This window comes from Mixophyes fleayi, chromosome 3 (genome assembly GCF_038048845.1).
Source record: "Mixophyes fleayi isolate aMixFle1 chromosome 3, aMixFle1.hap1, whole genome shotgun sequence".
Classification (NCBI taxonomy): domain Eukaryota; kingdom Metazoa; phylum Chordata; class Amphibia; order Anura; family Limnodynastidae; genus Mixophyes; species Mixophyes fleayi.
Genome location: NC_134404.1, coordinates 73,183,700 through 73,199,175, shown reverse-complemented (window position 1 = coordinate 73,199,175; position 15,476 = coordinate 73,183,700). Strand labels below are relative to the sequence as shown.

The window sequence follows — 15,476 nt, the reverse complement described above, 5'->3', positions numbered from 1 at the left end:
CTTTAATCTGTGTATGAGGGTATTTTTTGTTTCTTTGAAGTAAATGAAGATGCAGATCTAGTTGTTACCTAGTGACCCTGAATTCCAAGGGCAAGCACAGATTTTGGAGATCTGTACAATTTTTCTGTTGACCAACTGTAAACAATTAATTTACTTGTTCTGGTTGCTAGCTGCAATTTGTGTTGTGTACAGTTAGGCTTGGATACCAGAGACGTTAACCTACGGCTGGATAGTTGAGCTGGAGACAAAACATTGAACTATGGCTGGATAGTCTAGCTGGAGAGATGGCGTTGCTGCCCAACTACGACTAACCTGTTGCACAGACTGCCTGATTTCAATGAGCTCATGAGGAAGACTATTAAAGTGGGGCACAAAATCTGCCTGTAGCTGTTTTACGGCTCCCAAGCGCTCGCTGACAGTCTTCTGCACATAACTCTTGCCTGGAAATTGTTTGTGTATATAATACAGAAGTTATTCTTGCCCTTTAAAATTATACAACAAAAATACTTTAAAAGGGATCTTTATGCAGGACTGCAGTTTAAATTTACAATCCTACGACTGACTACCCATAGTTGTAAGGAAAATGCCAGTGGTAATCGGCACTTGCGGTTGGAGTGAGGATCAATGAAGTGGCCTCTGTTATTTTCAATTTCAGTGACACTAGGTCAGTAGAACAAGCAGCATCCAAAACACGTCACCACTCGCAAGTAGGGATGGGTTCATTGGAACAAATATGTTCATGCCCCATACCCAAAGCAGCACGGTGATTAGCATTGCTGCCTCGCAGCTCTGGGGTCATGAATTCCTGACCAGGTATTCCTGTTTCCTCCCAAAACATACTGGTAGGTTAATTGGCTGCTGACTAAAGAACATTGTCCATAGTGTATGTAAGAGTAGGATTTTTAATGCCATTGGGTAAGGGGCTTAAACAGAGAAGCAGATTGTATGTAGAAAGGACGTAAATCAAATTCGGGAGAACTGAGACTATGGACAGACGGTTAATCACAGAGTCATAACGGAAGGAGGTTGGCATCTACTTGTGGCTTTCAGTAATAGTTGCTGCTACCAAGGCCAGTCATGGTGGTGGTGGGGGTGGTAGTAGTACCATTGTGTCATAAAGGTTATTTCTTCTAAAGTTATTGCAGTTAATGTATGGAGACTTGATATGTCCTTAAGCAGTGTTCCAAATACATCACCAGAATTGGTATTTTTAATGAAAAGTTTGCAATTGCAAGTAAAGTGTTATTTAGTGTCACATTCACAGCATGCGAGAGGGACATCACACACCAGTAATTGTACACTTTGGTTAATTTTTAAAAAAAAAAATAGCAATAAACTGTCTACTTTAATGACGGTTGGTAGGGAAAAGACCCAAACGTGTTTTCTTTGCAAAATGTCCTACCATTCTCTGGCTGGTGCTGAAACCTGTAGAGCTTGTAGCGGCACTGATCGTGGTGACAGAATCCTTGTGTCACATGTCGCCTGAGTTCTGTTTCCAGTGTCAAATTAAAGGAAAAAACAAAACTATGGCTAGTATTTCATGTTCTGTGATTGAATTGGCAGTGTCTCATTCTGTGTCCCAATGAATTGTGCTCACATGTTTTCCTTAACTCCTGCAGACAAATAAATTGAAACTAAACCCTGCCTTTATCATGAGATCCCAATTTACAGTTGTTAGTTTCATAGTTCACTCCCCGGAGATTAAACTATGCTGTCAGTTTGATATGACTCATCATAGCAGAGAAGTTACAGGGAATGTGATCATTAACTTTAGTACCTGTGTTGCCCCTACATGTTGTTTTTGTGAAAAAGGGTAAAACCCAAGCAATTGCCTGGAGACTGTCTTTTTCTGCTTACATGTCTTAGTTTGCTTTGTGGAGTCTTGCATAACTAATACGTTCTCGTGGGAAAACATTGCTATGTAATAATGCTTCACCTACAACTACCTGAAGACCTTGTGTGAGAAGACCTCCAATGACCAATCCAACAATGTACTTTACATTATCAGACTATACAGGAACAATTCTTGATGCTGAGGACTAAGGCTTGCAGTAACAATACTCATGACTATTTTTATTTACTGTAAGTAGAATCCATGTTTGTCACTCATATATACAATGTTAAACATCTTAACTTGTTGCAAAAAAAAATAAAAAATCTTTTTGTACCGTTTTGACAGTGTTTGAGGTTTAGTTGTTCTCTAAGTCCACAATCTGACTTTCTGGGTTGTAAAACACTTACTCTACAACAGATGCATGGCATCATTTTATTGTGTTTTGCATCGCTTGTCCTGTCTAGGACCTAAAAGCATCTGTAAAAACAATTTATTTATAACGTGTACCAGTTGCCCATAAACAGTGGGGGCAAATCTCCTTCTCCTTCTTTATATAGCTCCACCATATTAGACAGCTCTCTGCAATCAGACACTTTGTTTAATCACTCCAGTCACAGTTGATATTTCAACCTAATTTCCATCAATAGACATACACAGACAGTTAGGTCAGAAGGCAATGAACCTATTAGTATGTTTTTCAGCCATTTGAAAAATAAAGCATTCATAGGAAACCTTTGAAAACATAAGAAGATCATACAAAACTATCATCATCATCACCATTTATTTATATAGCGCCACTAATTCTGCAGCGCTGTACAGAGAACTCATTCACATCAGTCCCTGCCCCATTAGAGCTTATAGTCTAAATTTTCCCAAAACACAGACAGAGAGAGAGAGAGAGAGACTAGGGTCAATTTGATAGCAGCCAATTAACAAACTAGTATGTTTTTGGAGTGTGGGAGGAAACCCAAGCAAACACAGGGAAAACATACAAACTCCACACAGTTAAGGCCATGGTCGGGAATCGAACTCATGACCCCAGCGCTGTAAGGCGGAAGTGCTAACCACTAAGCCACCGTGCTGCCCTATAAACTACACACACATTGCACCATGGTTGGAATCCAGTCCAAAGAATCAGCCTTAAGAAGCAACAATGCTATTCAGTGTGTCACAGCGCTGCCCTTAGTCCTATCACTGAATCCTAATGATTTTAAGGAGCTTAACTGTCATAAATATTGGTTCAGACTACAAAATAGCCTCCTCTAATGTGGGTAGGGGAAGAGTCCATGTTAAATAGAATAAATATCCTTTGTTGGGTTTATATTCTGTACACATTAATTTACAAATATGGACATGGGTTCCTCTGTATAGAAAACATTATTTCTGTAAATATTTGGATTTTTTCACAAGGGTAGTGGAGGAGCCATATAGGTTGCCAGGGTAATATAAAGTAATAAACTAACCATAGACTCTAGAGGAAGTGCCCTTGGGAGGCAGATGTAAAATTGTTCAATACTTGTTTATTTTTCCAAGTAGTAGTCCTTATTAAAAGATCAACCCTCATATATGGGAGCACCCTTACCGTACTGATCAGGCTCTATATGTAATACATATATTACATGAAATTAGTAATATTGCTATATCACTTAATTTTTATTCCCTAAACATGGCTACTTTCCCATCAGATAAAATATATTTGTCTTTAATATGAGGTAAATCTGTAGACATTTGTGTGGTTGAGCCACTAAATAGCCTTAATTACTGCTGAGAGTTAATGATCAGATAATCCAGCATCATTATAGTAAATGGACAGATTTTGAAATCCAGGTCCTGCTGTGAAGTGAGTTTGAGGTGCAGAATGAAGATGCTGAATTTAAAGGCATATTGCCAGACTATAGTATTACAGAGCTGCCTATTACTTTTCAGTAGTTTTAATTAAACTTCCTTAGTTTTTTAGGAATACTATTTTGCCCTGTATATAAATGACCTTTGCCTTTTTAGTCATTTTACAATGAATATTCATGAAATAATAATTACTTATATACTTGTGTATAAGAATACCTTCCCTCTCCCTCCCCTCCCCCCATAGGAACTTCAATTTTAGCAAAGTGCAGATTATACTTAACAGTTAAGCTTTCCGTTTATGATTTACAAATCTGCTCTTACCTGCCCACCTGGGCACTAGAATTGAGGCGGCGTAGTATGCATACATTGAGTGATGTACGGGGGAGCGCTGCTCGGTATTGCACTAAGCAAGCAGTGAATTAGACACTTGGGTCTTATACATTACACTGTATGAGAGTAGATATTTACATCAAAGCTCTGTGACCAAAACACAAAGCTTTAGTGTTTTTATTTTATGAAACAATTTAAACAGTTTGTCCACTTTAAAAGGTTTTTCGAGAGTATTTTGCCTAATACAATTTTTATTATTTATTTTATTTAAATCCAAGCGTCACATATTAACCACACGCCCTTTAACTCACTCTCATTAACCCTGTCCTCAGAAAATATTTAGTAAGATAAGGAGCAATGGCTTAAGAAAAAAAAAAAAAAAAAGAGCTGAACAGGCCTTAAGATTGAGTAAATAAATTGAGTTGGAAAAGCCAGTGTCTAAGTGCCACCAAAGTGATATTCAGAAAGACCCCAAGTGTTAAGTTCCCCATATTGTGTGTGTAAAAAATGCTGAGTTATTTGATTGGATGATGATCCCTGCCTAGAACACAATGTACAGTGGATTTATTTGCCAAAGGAAAGGGAATTGGCATATTTATACTAGTGGTCAGTTCTGCTGCTGTTCAGAAAATATAGATATCTGACTAGGTGGTGGGTGAGCAGTCTCGGTGCTAGGGTTCACCGGAGTAGCTTTTTGATTAGATCAAATCAAATTAATTTATAATGCAAGGAAAATTTGTGAAATATTTAGTATAAGACCCATTCAGGTAATACTGATATAGAAATGAACTGCAGAGTTTGTATTTAAATGATCTTGTGATTAGTGTATAAAGGCATGTTTAGGCAGAACTGTCAGGAGTAGAGTACACTGTCCCTACCTCACCCACAAAGGTAAAACTTGAACTTTGTGCGTGATTAGTGAGCGCAGGAGAGAGCAAGGTACAGCATATTATAGCACCAATAATCAAGTCCAGTGGACTGCAGGTAAAAAGGCAGACATATAATTATTAAAGTTGGTTATCTGAGCTCATGCACATTTTGCCAACTCTAATGAATATGGCACAGTTGGTCATGTCTGTTATGCAGTGTGTGTGTATATATATATATGTATAATATATATATATTTTAAAAGGTGAAAAGCCAGAGCACATTGAACATCAGAGGTAGGAAATCTGTACTCCCCAGTGATGTGGGACTTAAAAAGCCCTGTTATACCACTTTCATATTGCCGGGGCACAGGGCAGTATATATAAGAAGATTCACGGGTCGGGCGGGTTCATACTGCACCTGCCCGACCTGGGTTTTAGAAAAAAAAAAGTGTAAAAAAATATTTTAATTAAAAAATAAATACATAACAAATGTTTACTTAACTTATTTTCAGCCAGCGGTGTCTCCGGTGCGTTGCCGGCTGTCAGGGGGACCTCTGGGTACTAAAATGATGTCATTTCTAGTCCATTAGAAATGACGTCATTTTAGTACCCAGAGGTCCCCCTGACAGCCGGCAACGCACCGGAGACACCGCTGGCTGAAAATAAGTTAAGTAAACATTTGTTATGTATTTTTTATTAATTAAAATCTTTTTTTTTTTTTTTTTTTTACTTCCACATTTTTTTTTTTTTACAGTATGAATGGTGAGACCCGGGAATTACACGGGTTGCACCATTCATACTGCAGGCGAGCGGGGTCCAACCCGGGAATTACCCCTCGCAAAATCCCAGGTCTAAGTCCCGGGATTTTAGACCCGGGATTTTGTGGTTGGACTATTCATACTGCACCAAGACCCGGGTTTTTCAGCGTGCCTCTGCAAAAACCCGGGTTTTTGGTGCAGTATGAATGGGGTATTATTAAGGCTACAAACACTGGTAACTTGGCCAAGTCTGAAAGAAGCTATTCTGTGGGGCACAAATGTTGCTTGTGAACAATGACCTCAAACACAATCCAATTGCAGTAATTTGCCATATACATATTTCACCAGTACCTTTCAGGTAGATATCAGTTTGGGCCAACACAATGCAAGATGCTAATAATTAGATACAAACCATTTAATTAGGTGAATAAATCGCACAGTGTATTGTCATCTGTAAAGATTTAAAGCTACATATTCGGAGAGTGCAGGACAAATTTAGGTTGCCATAGCAACTAGGTAATGTGTCATTTTTTCGAGAGGAGGAATCCCCAGCTTCTGTGCAGTCCCCAACCTTTTCCCTGGGTCTGTTTGATAACCTCATTGCTAGCACTTCCCCCTCAATAATGATAATAGTGACCCTAAGGTTAGAGGCACTAAATGCTGGGATCAATTCAAATGGTTCACAACATGTGTATTTGGGTCATCTGAGTGGTAAATGTTGGTTTATTTGTTGAACCAGACAGGCATAATGTGTGATATAATTTGTTGGGTACAGTCAGTATATAATATATCTAGTAATCATTTGCTATTAGGCAGGATGTGGTTGCCAGCCAATGCGTGTCGTAAATTTTTTATTACAAAATGACTGACTCCTAGCATTTTTCCAAACATGTATTAGGGCAGACTTGGGCAAATTTTCACAAAGGTGCCAAGAGCCGTGCCATCATGCTGTGCATGCAATATGGGTGTGGTCATGAACCGCATAAGGGCATTGCTGTATTGCGCAATGTCCTTTAAGATGGAAGGCATTGCTTAGTCCTATAGTGAGTAATCTGATGTTTTTAAGGGTCCTTTTTAAAGCACCATATATTATTTCTATGAAGAAAAAGCATCTGATCAAGGTTGACTCCTAACCATTCAAACAGTAGATTGCTCTATCTCTATTAATGTGACATCACCGTCCAATGACGGACTAACCTTTACATAGCCTGTATGAATGTACTGCGACATTGAGTCTATAAGAAGACAAAAAAGAGGGAAAATCAGTCTGATCAGGAGGAAGCTACAAATGATTAAGATTGCTTGTTGCCACCACTGGCATGCTAACGGGCTGAATGGGTATGTAAACGTTTTGTGTGTTACGTCTGATGCACACGTTTTATTTATTTACATGTGGTCCACTACTTGGTGCACTGCATAAACATAAGGATCATTAGCACAGCCATTTATTACATACAAATGAATTTAGTGAACTAAGGATGGATTGTGCAGCATGCACAATCCATCCTTGATACAGCATGCACTGTATTTTTGTATCTATGACAAATGGCAGTTTATGAGTTAACTTTCTCTGCCGTTTGATGCTTTTATGAACCGGTGTAAAGAGTGCCTCCTTTTAGTCCCTGTGGAATTCACTAGTAAAACCTGGCACCTGCTATCATTGTGTACAAGATCATTGACATGGGACACTATGATCTGCATAACCAAGGAGAATGTTAATGCAGGCAAATCTACTGTGGAAGCTGCTATCTTGTAGTGTTGCCATGTGTAATCCAGGAAAGTTAGAATAATTGTGCCTTTGTCAATATTTCTAAAGAGTTCCGTTGTCATTTGTCCTGGAACAGTAATTTAATAAAGTACGCTATTGGCATGTTGAACTTTACCACAGCTCAACAACCCACAATGGAATCACACAAAGATACTCATAGACACAAACTGAGCCTTGCAATGCGACTTTAGATGTACTATATATGTGTGTAGATCTTATATGAAGGAAAATAAGAGTGCCACATTTTTTACATCATATTCACTGTTTGACAAGTTTGTTTGCAATCATTATTATTATTATTTTCTATTACATGATGTTAGAAAATAAATGTGTCCATGCTCTGTTCTAGTAAATGAGCCAAAGGTAAGAAGTGGTGTGGAGTTGTATAAGCAAGTGTTTGATTTTTTTTTAGATTTTTTTTTTTTTACGTTGTGTTAATAGTAGTGTGCTGTATTATGCATTAGAGCAAGAGATTGTGTTAGTATGTGCTTTCTTTCTATAAGAAGCATGGTGGCTTAGTGGTTAGCACTTCTGCCTCACAGCAGTGGGGTAATGAGTTTGATTCCCGACCATGGCCTGTGTAGAGTTTGTATGTTCTCTCCGCGTTTGCATTGGTTTCCTCCAGGTGCTCTGGTTTTCTTCCACACTCCAAAAACATACTAGTAGGTTAACTGACTGCTATCAAATTTTCCCTAGTCTGTCTGTCTGTGTTTGTGTTAAGGAATTTATAGTTCAGTCCCAGCCTCAGTTCTACTGAGGCTGGGAGGGATGTGAGTGAGTTGTCTGTACAGTGCTGCAGAATTAGAGGTGCTATATAAATGATGATAAGAATGGTAATGGTAAATTGGTTAATTGATTTACAAGCACTATTTACAGTTGGGCAATGTGAGTTAAAAGAAACACTTGGGATATGAATAAAAAATTATTTAGTTCATATGTTCAATTAACATTTACTAAAAATATAAAATGGACAATAAATGGACAGCTGGATTAGGGGATTGCACGAGAGCCTCATGGAACCTGCAAGTATGGAGATATATCAATGTCCAAATGCAGAAGGTGACATTACATTAAACCTTGCTGCTATAACAATATAGCCATTATTTAACTTGTTGAATTAAACAAGAAACCTAGCACAGCATGACATGTATACTTTGTTATACAATGTCTCCTTGGTAAAGACAAGCTTAGTACTTTCTCTTAATGTTTAGTGTTTTAGATGTTGGAGTGAAGAGATGGGTATGGGCTGCTTCAGTGCCTGATATTTCATTTCATTTCAGTTTGACCGAGGAAACAATGACAGCTCCCATTTGGTAGGAAGTGCAAACATGCAGAAGGTTAAACTGTAATTCCAGTTTCAAACAGGTATACTACATGGCCAAAGGTATGTGGGAACCCCTTCTAATTAGTGTGTTTGGCTGTTGCTGTATTGACCATGACTGTTTGCCAACCAGTATAGTCGGGGAGCTGTGTATCTCTTAACTGTCCTGGAGAACTTTTCTTGTCAAATTGTGTTGAAACAAGTCAAACAAAAAGTAACTCTAAAGTACTCCTATATTCCTGTGTTGAAACAAGATTTTCTATCAGTGCGATATTCGGCGATAGAAAATCTTTATTTACGTAGATTTACTGTATTTCTACAGTGGCGCACTGTAGAAATAGCTTGGCCATGCAGGGAAGACATCCTAGCCAACAGACGGCTACGCGACTGAGCTACTACTTGACCAGTCAGCAGTCGGCGTGTCTGCCCTTCCTGACATTCTGATTACTGAATTGCCTGTGTTGTCCACCAACCAGAATGCCGGGCCTGTCCTAACAAGCAGACACCGCTATCTGCCAGCCCACCTCTGGCCTGTGCCTCAACCACAGTGAATTTATGAAACTTGATGATCTAGTGATTGATCCATTTTTATTCCTCTGAGTTTTACAAGACATATACTAAGGCCCGGTATGAGAGCTACTTGTGTATACAACCTTCTTTTTGTGTAAAACTGGGCACACACTGAAATACCTTGCAGTCATATTGTGGAATTGTTACCAAAATGCAGATAACTATCTGATCAAAGTTGAACTGATCAGCGTCAGGCGTGTTGGTGATCCCCTTTGTGTGCAGTTATCTTCTGATCATATCAACAGTGACGCTGAAAGAGATTTGTCTGTTTGGCCAATATGTGTTCAAAATAAGCGCAGATCCTATTGCTCAGGTTTTCATAATAAAACATTTAAACAATTGCATGTCATTTCTTAATATTATGATCCCTTCACTGTACAATGTTGCAAAATATTTTGGCACTTTATAAATAAAATACAGTAATATGACCATTTTTGCTCCTTCCCAGCTCACTGAATTCATTTTCAGCATGGTTCTTATTTATTGCAGTTTCCAAAAGCTCTGGAAAACCGCAATTATTATTTAGGGGTGTCCTGGGAAGGAGACGGGGGGGGGGGGGGGGGCTTTACAGTAAATTGTTTGGTAAACTTCTTATATGCTAAGTGAGCTCTCGGTCATGTAACAGCTATAGTTTAGAATTACATATGTTATCCACTTGCCAGTAATTCACTCTTCACATGAAGCTGCTGATAGTGATACCATATGGATCAGAGTGTTGAGCACTGCAGTTCTGTGTAGACCTGATTGTTTGTAAATGTGTTGTTTTCATAAGGCTCTCATGAGTGTTTTGTCTTTGCCTTGTATGGAATGTGTTCTACTCTCAGACAGTTGATCTTTACCTAAACATAATAAAGGCTTCTGTTGTCCTGGCAAGGAGAGGATATATGAAGTGGTCTGTGCTATTAGCCACATGTTATCTCCTCCCCTCCTTGCACTGCTGACCTGTTTTATTTATATGTAAAGCAAGTTGTTTTGCTAAACTGGTTATGTGACTTTAGTGGAAGACACCCGTCACTTTTAGCTTATTCGTATGAATGAGCTCCTAACAACATTCACACATCACATTTCACTAATAAGACAAGGTTCTAACTCTGGGAATTTATTTTCCTATATCAGGAAGGGTAAGTCTGTTCTTAAGAAGCCACTTGATTTCTATACAGTTGACAAGAAGTGTGCACTCTCGACTGTATAGCAAGTATGTGACATGGTTCATAGGTTAAGGGATTTTGAAATTAAATAGGATGTCCAGTCAAGGGCAACCGATACGCAGTGCAGATTCCTACCTTACACTCTCCCCTTTTATCCTAATATTTCTACCACTACAATTTCCAGCCATTGCTCGGCAATCTTGTATTTACTAAAACTTGCCACTTTTTTAAGAAGTCTTTGCTTGAGCAATTATGAGTTGTGATCTTGGGGACAATATTAGTGGTGTTCAACTTAATCATACCTAATGAGGGGTAAGAATAGAGGAACGTTTGACCACATGTTGACATAAAGGCTTAAACTAGGCTGCCGTATGGGGTTACATTTGACTTGTATTATGTATACTTCTATAACTATACCCTTTTTTTATTTGTACAGGTTGCAGAAATCAAGCAGGAGGTAGCCACTATGGGGGACATAGAAGGCACGTATCGTGTGTTGCAGACTCCAGGTGCTCGTTTAGGTACCCAGAGGAACACCGGAATTAGCACACTAGAGCCAGGACAGAACCTCGGCACCGCTCTATCATCATCACCTCCCAAAGCCACAAATCCAGATTTATGCTCGTCTGTCCTGCTACTGGATGGAACAGAGCTTCCTGTGGAAATAGGGGTATGGTTTTGTAGCACATTCTTAAATGTTTGCTTGTGAACTTGTATTGTGTATCTAGTATAGAAGGAGAAAACATCCCTGTAGACAAACTCTATGTGCATGATCTGATTGACAACAGCCTGTGGAGCAGGATTCAGTACAGCCTGTGGAGCAGGATTCAGTACAGCCTGTGGAGCAGGATTCAGTACAGCCTGTGGAGCAGGATTCAGTACAGCCTGTGGAGCAGGATTCAGTACAGCCTGTGGAGCAGGATTCAGTACAGCCTGTGGAGCAGGATTCAGTACAGCCTGTGGAGCAGGATTCAGTACAGCCTGTGGAGCAGGATTCAGTACAGCCTGTGGAGCAGGAATACATCATCAATGGGAGCAACTGATCTTTACTCTTTTCTTCCTCTCTGATTTTTCATGATATAGGTGCAACAAACAACCCATAGATTAAGGGTCTGATTAATACCCCTGTTGAAAAAACATTATTCTGTTTCACCCCCTGACCCCCGCCCCAGGTGAGCACCATTGTATAGATCAGCTTGCGAGCAGGGCCTTCTTACCTCTGTCTGTATTACCCAGTATTGTTTTATCATTGTGTTTGTTCCCAAATGTAAAGCGCAACAGAATTTGCTGGCGCTATATAGATAAATGTCGCTGCTGATATAGCTCATTCACTAATTGAGAATAGTTATCTACATGTCACTATAATAAATAATGGTGTTTACAACTTTAGACTAGCCCACTGTTGAAGGTCTCTCTCTTGGCCCCCTTGCCACTTGAGCAGTGCAATTCTTTTACTACAATCCTGTAGCTTTCACTATTGAGCATTGGAATCAGCTGCATTTACAGTAAATGACCGGTCCCCAGTGCAGAACCTCCCAACGATGCACAAATTCGGGTGGTAGTGCATTCTCCTGGGCTCCAAGTAAGTGGGATTAGATGTTTTATCATAACATAGTGAACTCAAAACTAAATTGTTCATCTTGGGTGGAGTTTATTTTTAAATGAATGTCAGGTGTCATGTTACCAAACCACTTACAACTCCAAAAAGGTACATTTAGGTTTAGTTTTGTTTTTTTTAAAGACTCTTTCTAAGAACAACACAAAAAAAAGCAAAGGATATAAATGATGGACAATTACAAAAACCCTTGAATATTTCCTGAATGAGCAGTGCTTTCTGAGCACATAATTATGCTGGTCTCATTAAATGATCATCATTTATAAATCTATAACTTGGCTTAACAGCTCTGGGTGTCTCACACTCTCGCCTCTGTAATTGAGAATGACTGACTGGTATTGGCAATAGATTAAATAGTAGAAACGGGAATTAGTGTCTAAATCAGGTTTTCAGCTGTCAATCAAAAAGATGCAAATGTACCAGAGGTTGGAGGATATGTGGTGTTATTTATATACAGTTCTCAGTGAGCTCTTGCCAGAAGAAAGTTCAGCTTCTCAATGCCAAAGAACTAACAGGAATATTTCACTTTACACTGAAGAGTTCATTCCTGGTCTGTCCATTTGGTGGGACGCACTCTGAGTGCTGTTTTCCTCACATCGATTATTGCAGTTTTCATTGCCGGAATAGAAATGTGTGGTAAAATAAACCTCTTGCTAAATGGCCATTAAATCTGCAGTTGCCAAACAACTGAACAGATGTTAGTCTGATGCAGCAAATCCAAACGGTTTTGTTTCTAGCACTTTATAGCTAAAGTGTGTATTGTCAGCGTTCAGCATGGGGCCATACACATTGCTGTCCAACGAGATCCAGCCAGGAAAGATTGGCTGAGCCAGATGTCTTCCAGAATGAAGTAGGACCTGTTGTTCCAGTCAGAAGATGGCTGCACACACAAGCCGATTGTCATCATCTTCTGCCTGTATTTACCAATATGCCAATAAGGATCCTGTCAAGTTTGATTGTATTGTTATCGGTATAGTGGTTGTTCTGAGTACACTAGCAGATGACAATTGTATGGAGATGTCACACTCAGTACTAGAAAAGCACAAGTAAAATGGATTTCATCCTTATCAGAATTCTCCACTGGTGATTGAGATATTTATATCACAGAGGGGTCTGGTGGTCGTCTTGGGGATTAGACCACTACCATTCTGTTTGTCATTTGAGGGAATAAAATTAAATTTTGAAAATAAAAAAAATCAGAAGCTAAAATGCATAATACTGTATGCAGAATATGGTTGTGACTATAATGTTGTGCTAAGCTAAATAGAGGAACAGTTTAGGTTTTAGTTCTTGAAAGCCTTTGAAGTTGGCAGTATTGTCCTGCTGTAATTGATTGGCATATTAGCTGGATGATTGTGGTTGGCATGAGAGTGTAAGTGACTGAACTCCTCTGTGTTTGTGTGACTGGTATACATAAAGCCAAGGCTCCCAGTGTAATCTGGTGCTTGATTGCATGTAATGACTAAGCAGCTGGTATCCTCAGGACAGGTTTGTTTTGAATGGGGAGCAGATGGACTTGGGATAATCTGTTCTAACAAGCTTTGCTCTTTTTACCTCCTATGTGTACAAATCCATCTTCAATAGTAGTGTCTGGACATTCTCCTAACGGCAGAGCAAACATAAATGGCTCTATTATTAATCTCATTTATACCCGTTAAGAAGCAGTATAAAATGTGGATTATTCTATGTTTTTGTGTGCTGTATTTGGTGTCTCTGATCAACAATAGAGCCTACTGGTTTCTACAGGGGTCGTGTCTGTCCTAACCCTATACAACAATGGGAAACTGTACTCTCCATAAATGACAGCACTTATCTGATATGAGAGTCCGGGCTGTCCATAGAACAGATTTGCACCTACAATTTAAATAAACAACTTCACTTTAATTGATGGGGGAGTGGGGGTTAGAGTGTTTCCGCTAAGTATCTTGTGAGAGAGAGCCAGTGAACGCAGGACCCTCCATAGGCAACACCTATGTTGCTGGCCAGTCAAAGCAACCACAAACACCCGAACGTGGATGGCCACATCAGAGGACAGCCACGGGGTGGTGGATCACATCTCTGTTACTTTCATATTCCACTAATTTGTAAAAACACTATAACATGACTCTTTTCACAAACAAAGGCTATTTTTCTAAACCAGATAATTCAGAATATACTTTACCTCCTGCACTACTAGACATGCAGTTAAATACAATTTGCTTTGCAGCATATAGTCGCTTTTGATGTAGTCCTTTTTCCTGTACACATGAAACTTCCAGCTTGTGAATAACAGCTTGCAGATGAGTAGATAGTACATTAGTGATATTTATGAAAATTAAGTTTTACCAACAAATGTGAAGGCAAAACTCTGCAGAATTATTAACCGTGCCCATACAATGCTCTGCTTTTAAAATTTTCCACACTTACATCACAAAAGTACCTGCTTAGAGTGGTCCTGTTATGTACCTTTTATAAGTATTGAAAAAAATGTATCCCAACAACGCACACATGTATAATCACATAGGTCACTTATAGGAGCTAGCATACTGTAATGTAAAGCACCAATACATTTTATTCCTCATGATCATACATATTTGTTCCTATTAAGCCAAGTAAACAAAAACATATTTATCACATGATGATTTGTAAATAGTCTTGTTACTGTACTGTTGAATTACAAAATGTTAATATATATAACCAAGGTTGTCTACATTTGCATATTTCGATGTTTAATAAATATATTCATTATTTGTAGGTTTGAGGTGGTGGGCACATAATTATGTATAAACTACTACTTTGCAGGGGCAGATTGGTAACTTAAAGTGGCCAAGGAAAAAAGTCTGAAGTGGCCTCATGTAGGTGGGGCCAAATAAATGGTAGGCGGGACCCAGTATGTGTGTGCACCCAGTGTGTCTTTCCCTGTATGTGTGCCCAGTGTGTGTGTACCTGTATACGTGTGTCCTGTTCTTTACATTTTCACCTCCTGTGGCTGCTGGTGTCTTTAGCTCAGTTTCTGCTTTTCTGGATCCTGGAATGTTGGAGGCCCTGTTTGTGGAGAAAAAAAACAGGTACGTGAAATTTAGAAAACTCCAACCATCCCCGGCATTAAATCCATAGCATATACATTTACTAAATAGCCATCCTCTCCCCAAGCTCAGCACCACATTCAATTAATAGACCGCAAGCTACCCCATCTTAAATTAATAGCCCCCACCAATAAATTAAATTGCCCCACCATCACCCCACAAATAAAATATTACCCACTAAATAATTAGCCACTACCTAAACACCACCATCAATAGCCTACCTCCCACGCACATTAATTAAGAACCCCCCTCACACCAGGGGCAGGGGGGCATCTGTCCCGTCCCCCCCCCCCCCCTTCCCCAGGCCAGTCCCTTAGTGGGCTATCTTGAGCTGGGTCACGGGGCCACCTGCA

At 39.3% G+C, this 15,476-nt stretch overlaps 1 protein-coding gene across 1 annotated transcript in view; it reads left to right on the top strand.

Annotated features, from left to right (window-relative positions):
* FARP2 (FERM, ARH/RhoGEF and pleckstrin domain protein 2) overlaps positions 1-15,476 on the top strand; it is an 81,418-nt gene that overhangs the window by 4,312 nt on the left and 61,630 nt on the right. Inside the window, exon 2 of the mRNA XM_075200857.1 lies at positions 10,880-11,113. Coding sequence (XP_075056958.1) covers positions 10,910-11,113 — 204 coding nt within the window. The 5' untranslated portion in view covers positions 10,880-10,909. The remainder of the gene's footprint in view (positions 1-10,879; positions 11,114-15,476) is intronic.